At 38.8% G+C, this 12,603-nt stretch overlaps 1 protein-coding gene and 1 pseudogene across 2 annotated transcripts in view; both read right to left on the minus strand.

The window, feature by feature from the left end:
- Positions 1-12,603, minus strand: part of LOC111142972 (nardilysin convertase) — a 109,152-nt gene that overhangs the window by 72,057 nt on the left and 24,492 nt on the right. For both annotated transcript variants that reach the window (XM_022496332.1, XM_022496331.1), the window contains exon 2: positions 1,920-2,247. In XM_022496332.1, the coding sequence (XP_022352040.1) occupies positions 1,920-2,247 (328 nt within the window). The remainder of the gene's footprint in view (positions 1-1,919; positions 2,248-12,603) is intronic.
- On the minus strand, positions 2,500-8,829 carry LOC111143628 (annotated as a pseudogene).

Raw genomic sequence — 12,603 nt, forward strand, 5'->3', positions numbered from 1 at the left:
TGCTCTATTTGGAATTATGAGGTCTATTTTAAATTAAGTTAATGTATCAGTGCCGGATTTATTCATAAAGACCTTAATATAGAGTATCAATTATTTCTTTTCAGTATTTTCATTTTTATTCCTAAAGTTTTCCAACTAAAACCACTTGTCCTATCATGTTACCCCAAAACAGGCATCATTAATAATATATATAGCAAGGGGCAAATAGATTCTTAAAAACGTGATCCAATTCCCCCAACAACTTAGTGTAAAAACTGGTACAATCTTCTTTAAGAAAGTAATTTTTCCAGGAAGATTGACTATCCACAAAAGGATTTATTCATAAAATATCTACTACCTGTATTTTCACATCTTTATATCTCTGAGGGCTGACCACCTTATAGTATGTTTGACATCTAGATTTTAGTCTTAATAATATGAATTTAATTTCATTTGTATATTGACTATGTCATGTTGAATGTATTATCGATAGTCAAGAAACTAGTTTTCACAAACATTAGCTGATCAATTCCACTGTAATGTCTCCAAAATATATTATCCTCTAATATAGGTGCTCCCTACTATGAAATGGAGGCATTCGTCAAAAGATGTCCAGAGAGGGGAAATTCTCCTTATCAAGCCCTATTGCTATATTTATTTATTGTTATTATACTTAGCCCTTAAACAACACAGGTTTGAACTGCTCAAGCCCACTTAACTTGGATGTTTTTTAATAAATACAACATTGTAAATGTATTTTCTTTTACTTATGATTTTCTTCATAATGTTTTCTTTTCTCTAGCTCACTTTATTATAAGAATACAGTACATAATACATATAACATATAATACATATACAAAATAATCAGAGTGCCTGGGTGGCTCAATGTTAAGCATCTGCCTTCAGCTCAGGTCATGATCCTAGGGTTCTGGGATGGAGCCCCATATCGGGGTCCCTGCTCAGTGGAGAGCCTGCTTCTCCCTCCCCCTCTGCTCCCCTGCCCTGTTCATGCTATCTGTCCTATACCCTATCTCAAATAAATAAATAAAATATATTTTTTAAAAACTATGTGTGAATCAACTATCTATCAGCAAGTCTTCCAGGGAACAGCAAGCTATTAGTAGTTAAATTTTAGGGGAAATCAGGGGCACCGGGGTGGCTCAGTGGGTTAAAGCCTCTGCCTTCAGCTCAGGTCATGATCCCAGGGTCCTGGGACTGAGCCCCACATCGGGATCTCTGCTCAGCAGGGAGCCTGCTTCCTCCTCTCTCTCTCTACCTCTGCCTACTTGTGATCTCTGTCCATCAAATAAATAATAAAATCTTTTTTAAAAAAATTTAGGGGAAATCAAAGGTTATGCAAGGATTTTCAACTGCACAGGAGGTTGGTACCCCTAAACCCCACACTGTTCAACAGTCAACTATATATATTACTTGAAGCTCAACTGACCATTTTTATTTCAATTCCTCCAAATTACTTGGTGCTTTCCCATAAAAAGAGATAAAAACACATGAAATTACTAAGCAGAAATTACCCATGAGGACTCTCAGAACCATAGGCCCAGGTGAGAATTCTATACTACCTTGTTCTTTTCTTTTTCCAGTCTCTCCAAAGGTTATATACTCTCTTATCCCTCTACTCCATGCTAAGAATAATACAAATCCTCAAATATTACCAGTGATTACTTTTGAGAGTTATGATTATGAGTGATTTTTATGTTTTTTTTAATTTTCCATCCATTTCTATAAGTTTTTATATATACTCTTATAATCAGAGCAAAATGTTTTTAAAATATTATTTTCATATAAAATAGATCTTTACTGAAGATCAAAAAATGAATATACACTTACTTTTTGACATTAAGAAATAAAACATGAGTTTAGGAATTATCCCAAAGAATTCCCAAATTAGAAAAAGACATAATTATAGACATAATTCATACCTGTTTTTCAGTGGTTTTCTTTCTGGCTTCTGCCCTCTCTTCTAATTCTTCTAATTCATTATCCTCAGTATCAAGATCATCATCATCATGTTCATCATCATCATCAAACTCCTCTTCATCATCAAAACCCTCTTCATCATCTTCTATTTCAGCTCCAGAATCCTCATCATCATCATCGTCGTCATCGTCATCATCATCGTCATCGTCTTCCTCTTCTTCCTCCTCTTCTTCTTCTTCTTCATCATCTGTTGCATCTCCTGTTTTACCTTCCATATTACTTAGGTCTGAAATCAAAAGTGCCTGCAAGCCATTCCGCAATTTGATGTATCTAAAGAAAGAAAAAAAAATCACAAAACATTTTGAGTCAGCTACTCTTTACACACACCAACACAAATGATCATCTTAGCAGAATTTTTAAAAAAAGTACATATACATACACACACCCTCAACACTATGTTTACATTAATAAAACTGGCTGTTTCTTCACAGGGGAAACCTCAAAAGCTAATCAGTTTCTGGAGTAACTAAATAGAAAAGAGACACTTCACTGTCTTTTTGATTCTGAACTACGAAAATACATTTACCTGTTCAAAAACCACATTTTAGAACTTAAACAGATAACAAACATACAACTCAGCCTCCCTTACTATTTCTTTAGTTTATAAGTACTTTACAAATATTTTACCATTCCAGAAGACTCAACCTAACAGAAGCATATCACTCAATACACAGAGCAGCCAGGTCAGCTTAAATATTAAAGCAAAATCTCATATATGTAAACTCTGTTCCTTCCCTTTGGTACAATGTATTTGATATTTTATACCAGCTTCCAGAACTCCTTTAAGGACTTAAAAAAAGTGACTACATCTCAAAGAAAACTAAATCCCACCGACTAGTAGCCTAGCAGGAAAAAGATTATCATTCACTGTCTAGTAAAATATGATTCAATTAAGCCAGTACGATCCAGAATGATAGAGCTAAACATGGAATGTTAGAATGAAGGAAGCAATACGGAAAGCCCTTAAAGCAAGGTACATTTAACTTGAGCCTTCAAGATGAAAAAAGTTTGGAAATGACCTACTTAGGTCATTTGTAGTTCATAATGAACTACAGCTCAGTGAGTTGTTCCTTTTTTCTCTTCCCTTTCATTTACAACTAATTGGACTTCCATAGCTGAAAAAAACTACATCTGCACAGCAAACCAGGAAACCTGAGATATCCATTCATGTAACTCAAAGTGGGTAGAATGGGCCATGGAGAAGCTGTGGGAGCCAGTGTCAGCACGTCCAGAAAAAGAACAGCACAATGTTTCTGGCAGAAGTAGAGAGTCAAGGTGGTGGGTGGATGTGTGCCAGACGGCAAATTCTGGAGCTGGAGGGACTCACTGCACTGAGGAGTAACAGCAATGACTGCAGGGAAGGAAAGGAAAGTAGGCAAACAACCAGAACTGAAAGAGAATGTCTCCTGTTGTATGTCCTGGGTTTAGGCAAAGAGACCACCCACAGACTCCTGGAGGATTCTCCTACCAGGCTGTGGGGATACCCAAAGCCTCAAATGCCAAGTATATACTTCCTTCCTTCCTTTTACCCTTCCTTCCTTCCTTCCTTCCTTCCAACCTTCCTTCCTCCCTCCCTTCTCTCTAAATTATCTCTGGTGTACTCTAGTGCCACCTTCTGGAAAACAAAAAGAAGGCTCCTAATTTACCAGCCCGTTAAACTGTTAAAATCAAAGTAAACAAAACCTTGCCTAAACAAGGTGTTTGCTACTTACATGCTGCAGCAGAAGCACTTTTCATCAAACACCATCAAAAAGCATTTTATCACAAAAAGGAAATGACAGTTTTCTAGCAACTGAACCCAAAGACATGGAATATTGCAATCTATCTGATAAAGAATTCAAAATATAAAGAAATTCAACAAGCTACAAAAAACTGAGGCAATACAATAATCTCAGAAAGAAAATGAATGAACATAAGGAGTACTTTACCAAAGAGAATGAAATTCTAAAAAATAAAAATAAAAATTCCAGAGCCAAATAAATCAATAAATCAGGTATGAGAATGCACTAGAAATTGGGCACAGAGTTGGAAGACAGAATTAACAAGTTGGAAAATAGGAATCTAGAAATGATTCTGGTGGAAAAGAAGAGAGAACTAAGATTTTTTAAAAATGAAGAAACCCAGTGGAAACTATTAAACTTCATTAGAAAAGCCAACATAAGAATAATGGAGGGTTCCCCTTTCTCCACATCCCTTCCAACACATGTTGTTTCCTGTCTTGCTAATTTTGGCCATTCTAACTGGTGTAAGGTGGTATCTCAATGTGGTTTTTTTTTTTTTAAAGATTTTATTTATTTACCTGACAGGCAGAGATCACAAGCAGGCAGAGAGAGAGAGAGAGAGAGGTGGAAGCAGACTCCCTGCCGAGCAGAGAGCCCGATGCGGGGCTCGATCCCAGGACCCTGGGACCATGACCTGAGCAGAAGGCAGAGGCTTTAACCCACTGAGCCACCCAGGCGCCCCTCAATGTGGTTTAAATTTGAATCTCCCTGATGGCTACTGATGATGAACATTTCTTCATGTGTCTGATAGCCATTTGTATGTCTTCATTGGAGAAGTGTCTGTTCATATCTTCTGCCCATTTTTATGATTGTCTGTTGTGCATGTGTTGAGTTTGAGGAGTTCTTTATAGATCCTGGATATCAACCTTTTGTCTGTACTGTCATTTGCAAATATCTTCTCCCATTCCGTGGGTTTCCTCTTTGTTTTGTTGACTGTTTCCTTTGCTGTGCAGAAGCTTTTGATTTTGATGAAGTCCCAAAAGTTCATTTTCGCTTTTGTTTCCTTTGCCTTTGGAGACATATCTTGAAAGAAGTTGCTGTGACTGATATCGAAGAGGTTACTGCCTATATTCTCCTCTAGGATTCTGATGGATTCCTGTCTCACGTTGAGGTCTTTTATCCATTTTGAGTTTATCTTTGTGTACGGTGTAAGAGAATGGTCAAGTTTCATTCTTCTACATATAGCTGTCCAGTTTTCCCAGCACCATTTATTGAAGAGACTGTTTTTTTTCCACTGTATATTTTTTCCTGTTTTGTCGAAGATTATTTGACCATAGAGTTGAGGGTCCATATCTGGGCTCTCTACTCTGTTCCACTGGTCTATGTGTCTGTTTTTATGCCAGTACCATGCTGTCTTGGTGATCACAGCTTTGTAGTAAAGCTTGAGATAGGTAACGTGATGCCCCCAGTTTTATTTTTGTTTTTCAACATTTCCTTAGCGATATGGGGTCTCTTCTGATTCCATACAAATTTTAGGAACCCTCTTACACTGTTGGTGGGAATGCAAGTTGGTGCAGCCACTTTGGAGAACAGTGTGGAGATTCCTCAAGAAATTAAAAATAGAGCTTCCCTATGACCCTGCCATTGCACTACTGGGTATTTACCCCAAAGATACAGATGGAGTGAAAAGAAGGGCCATCTGTACCCCAATGTTTATAGCAGCAATGGCCACGGTCGCCAAACTGTGGAAAGAACCAAGATGCCCTTCAATGGACGAATGGATAAGGAAGATGTGGTCCTTATACACTATGGAGTATTATGCCTCCATCAGAAAGGATGAATACCCAACTTTTGTAGCAACGTGGACGGGACTGGAAGAGATTATGCTGAGTGAAATCAGTCAAGCAGAGAGAGTCAATTATCATATGGTTTCACTTATTTGTGGAGCATAACAAATAGCATGGAGGACAAGGGGAGTTAGGAGAAGGAAGTTGAGGGAAATTGGAAGGGGAGGTGAACCATGAGAGACTATGGACTCTGAAAAACAATCTGAGGGGTCTGAAGGGGCGGGGGGTGGGAGGTTAGGGGAACCAGGTGGTGGGTATTGGAGAGGGCATGGATTGCATGGGGCACTGGGTGTGGTGCAAAAACAATGAATACTGTTACGCTGAAAATAAATTTAAAAAAATTAAAAAAAAAAAAAGAATAATGGATATTCCAGAAAAAGAGGAGAGAATGTAGGTAGCAATGAGTTTATTTAACAAAATAAAAGATGACAACTTCCCAAATCTGGAAAAGGACTGGATATACAAGTCCACAAAGTCAAAAGAACACCTTATTATCTCAATGCAAAAAGACCTTCTCCAAAACACATTATATTAAATCTGTTGAGGGGCACCTGGCTGGCTCAGTCAATACAGAGCATGTGACACTTGATCTCAGGGTTGTGAGATCAAGCCCCATGTTTGGTGTAGCAGTTACTTAAAAAAATAAAAACTTTTTTCGGTGCCTGGGTGGCTCAGTTGGTTGAGCAACTGCCTTCAGCTCAGGTCATGATCCTGGAGTCCTGGCATCTAGGCCCACGTCAGGCTCCCTGCTGGGGAGGGGCTGCTTTTCCCTCTGACCTTCCTTTTCATGCTCCCTCACTCTCATTCTCTCTCTCTCTCTCTCTAATAAATAAATAAATAAATAAATAAATAAATAAATAAATAAAATCTTAAAAAAATAAAAATAAAAAATAAAATCTTTATTAAAAATATTTTTAAAGGGGTGCCTGGGTGGCTCAGTGGGTTAAAGCCTCTGCCTTTGGCTCAGGTCATGATCCCAGGGTCCTGGAATCGAGCCCCACATCGGGCTCTCTGCTCCACGGGGAGCCTGCTTCCTCCTCTCTCTCTGCCTACTTGTGATCTCTTGTCTGTCAAATAAATAAATAAAAATTTTTAAAATTTTTTTAAAATAGTAAAACTGCTGAAAGTCAAAAATGAAAAAAATTTTGTTTTAATGTAGCTATGGGAAAAGAAAGACAACCTACAAAGGAACCCACATTTGGCTATCAGCAGAAAATCTACAGACCAGGAGAGAATGGAATTACATATTCAAAATGTTGAAAAATAAAAACTGTCAGCCGAGAATACTCTGCTGAAGTTATCCTCTAGATATGAAAGAGAAGTAAAAGGCTTTCCCAGACAAAAAGCTAAGGCAGTTTACCACCATGAGACCCACTAGACCTGCCTTAAATGTCCAAAGGACCTCTTCAAGCTGACAAAAAGACATAAGTACACTAAATTATAACTAAAGGTGATATGAAGAATTAAAAAACTACAATTCTTTCTTAGAATATGTTAAACTCTTAATTATAACATAAAAATTAAAGGAAAAGAGCATAAAAATAACTACAGCTATTATAACTAAGTAAAAAAAAAATCACAGCATAAAAAGAGGTAATTTGTGCTATCAAATATATAAAAAGGGAACAGTAAAATGATGGAATCTTTATAGACAAATGAAGATAAACTGGTACCAGAAGAAAAAGGACTATTTTTATCTATGAAATATTTTTTCATTCCTAAGTAAGTTTTTATTGGTTGTTCTGAAGACAGACATTTCAATTTGTACAATTCTTAACATATATAACAGAAATCTAAAAAATCATATAGTTGTGATTCTTTTCCAAGAGTTATTCCAGTGACCTGCCAGCTTAAAATCTGGAAGCTAATTTTCCTTAACAGTATATCAAATACCAATATCTTCACATGTTGATACACTGTTACATTGTTAAGTACCATTAATTCACAATTTAATATCATATACACTACATACTCAAATTTTCAATCTTGCACAGCATATTAACAAAGTTACTAGAAAAACTGAACTACCACAACCAAGATGTTACAGAGTACACAAAATTCTTACAGGGAAAGCTAAGATCAAGACTTAGAAAACAATTCTACCAAAAACAACAGGGGGCTGAGAAGTAATTTAAAATGTTCAAGACATACTAAGTGCACAAATGACACCAAATTGCCATTTAGTATGTTTGGTATTATAGTATCATAGACCCCATCTATGGAACGTTGAGCTGATACCCAAGACAATCAAGGCCTCCCACATTCAATATCCCACTATTTTGGTTGTACCAAAAAATAAGCAACCAGCAAATGATTTCAGCTCCTTAAGGAAAAAAAAAAAAAAAAAAAGCATTTACACTTTAAAAATGAGATGATGACAGGGCACCTGGGTGGCTCAGTGGGTTAAAGCCTCTGCCTTCAGCTCCGGTCATGATCCCAGGGTCCTAGGATCCAGCCCCGCATGGGGCTCTCTGCTCAGCAGGGAGCCTGCTCCCCACCACCACCTCCCGCCTGCCTCTCTGCCTACTTGATCTCTGTCAAAAAAAAAAAGGATGACGTGAGAGTCCCTCCTCCTTAAAAAGATTTCTAGGGCTACTAAAAAAACTTGCATTTATAAAATAGTTGATAAAAATATTCCTCTAGGGGAGCCTGGGTGGCTCTGGGTCAGTTAAGCTTTGGACTCTTCAACTCTAAGGCTTGGCTGAGGTCATGATCTCATAGGTCATGAGACCCATCCCTCCATAAACTCTCCCTGCTCAGTGGGGAGTCTGCTTGAAGATTCTCTCCCTCTGTCCCTCCCCCTGACAAACATGTGCACATGTTCTCTTTCTCTCTCTCTCTCTCTCTCTCTCAAGTAAGTAAATATTTAAAAAAATATATTCCTCTGGATTGTAGAAGAAGGGATACCGGGACCAGTGATAAGACATGGTATATGAATGATACCAATCTGACTTGGCTTCTTTTTCTCCTGCTTCATCCAGGGCCGGACTCTTCTCATTTTCAGTTTCTCCATTTTGTGCAGGTAAGACTCCTTTTCATTTTTGGTTAGCCACTTCAGCCTGTTTTCCCTTTGCTCCCCCTTTCCCCTTTATCTGCACTTTTTTTTTGTCTGAAGATTTATCCTTTTCTGATGCCTTTTTTGGCTTTGTTTCCACTTTTGCAGGAGCAGGTTTACCTGACAACCTCAATGACCTCTTAGGCTTCTCCTTTGCCACTCAATGATGCTCTTGGACTTCTTTCTCCTTTGCCACTCCCTCAGTGAAGCTGACCTTCCTCTAGAGCATCACAGCGGGGGGGAGTGGGGGGAGGATGCACAAAGTGCCTGCAGCCACAGGGGCAGAAATCTCTCTTGAAGCTGAGCTGCCTGGCCACTGCCACTCCTCCAGCCCTATCTATGAAATGTTTTATGTAAACCTCATGATAACCACAAAGCAAAAATCTATGGCAGAGACACAAACATAAGAAAAGGAGAGACTGAACAAATCGCCATGGAAAACCACCAACTTACAAAGGTAGCCCAAAACAGAAGGAAAAATAAACAATGGAGAAACAAAACAACCAGAAGGCAATAAATGAGATGAAGTAGTAAATTCTTAAAATAACCCTCCTAAAGGTAACGGAATAAACTCATCAATCAAAAGGCACAAAGTGGCTGAATGGATTTAAAAAAACAAAAACAAAAAACCAAAAAAAACACCAAGACCTGACTATTTGCTGCCTACAGGAGACTCATTTCAGCTCTAAAGACACATGTAGGTTAAAAAACAAAAACCAAAACAAAACCCACATAGGTTCAAAGTGAAACCAAAAGAAGGCAGGCATAACCATACTCTCATCAGACAAAATGGACTTCAAAATAAAGTCATTATATAACGATAAAGGTGTCAGTTCATCAAGAAGATATAACAATCATAAATATGTATGCTCCCAACATATTTTGTTGCCCAACATTTTGTTGCTCAAGCAACAAAATATATTGTTGTGCCCGAGTTTTCATGTCCGAGAGACCACCAAGGAGCCAAGCACCGATGCAATCACACGAGGGTTTATTCGACAAGCTTAAGCTTGGGCCCAAGTATACCCGACACAGCGGAGTAGGGACTTGGACCCCGAGCTTAGTTAAGGCAGGGGTATTTATGGGTTCCTGTTACTAAAGGAGGGTGGGGCTTCCTGGAACTAAAGCAAAGTAGGGGAAAGTTTAGCCCTTGGGCACAGGGGTCTGAGATGGCTGTACTTATGCTAAGGCTAAACCTGAGGTGGGATGGCCTTGATTTTCTCAGCCTCCACATTTCCCCCTGAACAATTTTGACCCTTAAATCTTTAGGGTTGTTGAAGGTAGAAGGTCTCATCTTCTATAACTTCTTCCTGCTGAGTAGGGGCATAGTGTTGTCCCTACCTACTCAGGTCAACATTGATCAGTTGGGGAATGTATAGGGGAGTTATGAAAGACAGAGGCAGCTGAGCCAGGGGTTTAAATCAATCATTAAAGGAGAGAGGGATTGTTTAAAGTGCTAACCTAAGTAGATCAGAACCCAAGAAATATTTTGTGATAATCTGGTACATCAAGATGGCTGCACTTATGTCAGGGCTAGACTCAACATTGGTACAGCCTTGTTTTTGTTGGCCTCCACAATATCGGGCAAATAACAACAAATCTTAAGGGAAAATTAGACAATACAATAATTATAGGAGAGGGGCGCCTGGGTGGCTCAGTGGGTTAAAGCCTCTGCCTTCAGCTCAGGTCATGATCCCAGGGTCCTGCGATCCAGCCCCGCATCGGGCTCTCTGCTCAACGGGGAGCCTGCTTCCTCCTGTCTCTCTCTGCCTGCATCTCTGCCTACTTGTAATCTCTGTCAAATAAATAAATAAAATCTTTAAAAAAAAATAATTATAGGAGAATTCAATACCCTACTATCAACAATGAGTAAATCGTCCAGACGGAAAATCAACAGGAAATAGTGGAATTGAACCACACTTAAGAACAAATGTATTGGGACGCTTGGGTGGCTCAGTGGGTTAAGCCACTGCCTTCGGCTCAGGTCATGGTCCTGGGGTCCTGGGATCGAGTCCCGCATCGGGCTCCTTGCTCGGCAGGGAGCCTGCTTCCTCCTCTCTCTCTGCCTGCCTCTCTGCCTGCTTGTGTGTACTCTCTCTCTCTGACAAATAAATAAAATCTTTAAAAAAAAAAAAAAAAAAAAAGAACAAATGTATTAGGGTGCCTGGGTGACTGAATCAGTTAAGCGTCTGCCTCCAGCTCTAGTCATGATCCCAGGGTCCTGGGATGGAGCCCTATGTCAGGCTCCTGCTTGGCAGGCAGCCTGCTTCTCCCTCTCCCTGCCACTCTCCCTGCTTGTGCTTTCTCTCTCTCTCTCATTCTCTCTCAGACAAATACATAAATAAAATCTTTTTTAAAAAATGTACTTAATAGACATACAGAACATTCCATCCAACAGCAGTAAAATATAGTCTTCTCAAGTGCACACAGAACATTTTCCAGGATAGGTTTTATGATAGGCTATAAAACAAATCTTACCAAATTTGAGACTGAAATCATACCAAGTATCTTCTCTGACCACAATAGTATGAAACTAGGCATTGACAACAAAAGGAAAGTGAGAAGATCTACAAATATGAGGAAACTAAAAAAGACATATCTAAACAATTAGATCAAAGGAAAAATCAAAAGAGAAAAAAGATACCCCAACACAAATGAAAATGGAAATACAACATATCAAATATTGTGGGACACAGCAAAAACAGTTCTTACAGGACAGTTTATAGCAATAAACCCATGTTTTAAGAACTTAGAGGGGCACCTGTTAAGTACCACACCTGCATTTGGCTCAAGTCATGATCCCAGAGTCCTGGGATCAAGCCCTGTGTCAGGGTCCCCGCTCAGCAGAGAATCTGGTTCTCCTTCTCCCTCTACACCTCCCCTCTTTGCATGTTCTCTCTCTCTCAAATAAATAAATAAAATCTTAAGAAAAAAAGAGCAGGGGTGCCTGGGCGGCTCAGTGGATTAAAGCCTCTGCCTTCGGCTCAGGTCATGATCCCAGGGTCCTGGGATCGAGCCCCATATCGGGCTCTCTGCTCAGCGGGGAGCCTGCTTTCTCCTCTCTCTCTGCCTGCCTCTCTGCCTACTTGTGATCTCTGTCTGTCAAATAAATAAACAAATCCTTAAAAAAAAAAAACAATGGAACTACATCAAACCCAAGTGTCTATATAGCCCACGAAACAACAATATGAAAGACAACCTAGAGGAGAAAATTTTTACAGACTACATATTAGATAAGGAGTTAATATCCAAAATACATAAAGAACAGTCAAATTAATTAACAACAATGAGTTAAAAATTGGGAAGAACTCAAGAGACACTTTTCCAAAGTGAACATCAAAATGACCAAAAGACGCATGAAAAGATGCTCAACATCAGAGTTATCCAGGAAATACAAATCCAAACCACAATAAGATATTAACTCACACCTGTTAGAATAGCTATCATGAAGAAGACAAGAGACAACAGGTGCTGGTGAGAATGTGGTGAAAAGAAAACCCTTAAACATTGCTGGTAGGAATATAAACTGGTCCAACTACTATGAAAAACAATGTGGAGATTCCTCAAAAAATTAAAAATAGATCTACCATGTGATTCAGCATTTCCACCTATGCCTATTTCCTATGTTTATTCCAGCATTATTGATAAGAGCCAAGATATGGAAACAACACAAATACCCATCAATGGATGAATGGATTATGGATAATGGATAAGGTAGATGTGGCATATATACACAATGAGTATATACACAGGGTCCCAGAATCAAGCCCCGCGCATCAGGCTCTCAGCTCAACAAGGAGCCTGCTTCCACCTCTCTCTCTGCCTGCCTCTCTGCCTACTTGTGATCTCTCTCTGTCAAATAAATAAATAAAATCTTTAAAAAAAAAAAAAGATGCAAGACTGAACATACAGATTTGTCTACTTTCAAAACAAAAATCACATGTAAATAACAAAAAAAATTGTGGTTATATTTTGTTTTGGTTTTATTTGAGAATAAAATCAT

Source organism: Enhydra lutris, unplaced genomic scaffold (genome assembly GCF_002288905.1).
Source record: "Enhydra lutris kenyoni isolate GAN:26980312 unplaced genomic scaffold, ASM228890v2 scaffoldscaffold9, whole genome shotgun sequence".
Classification (NCBI taxonomy): domain Eukaryota; kingdom Metazoa; phylum Chordata; class Mammalia; order Carnivora; family Mustelidae; genus Enhydra; species Enhydra lutris.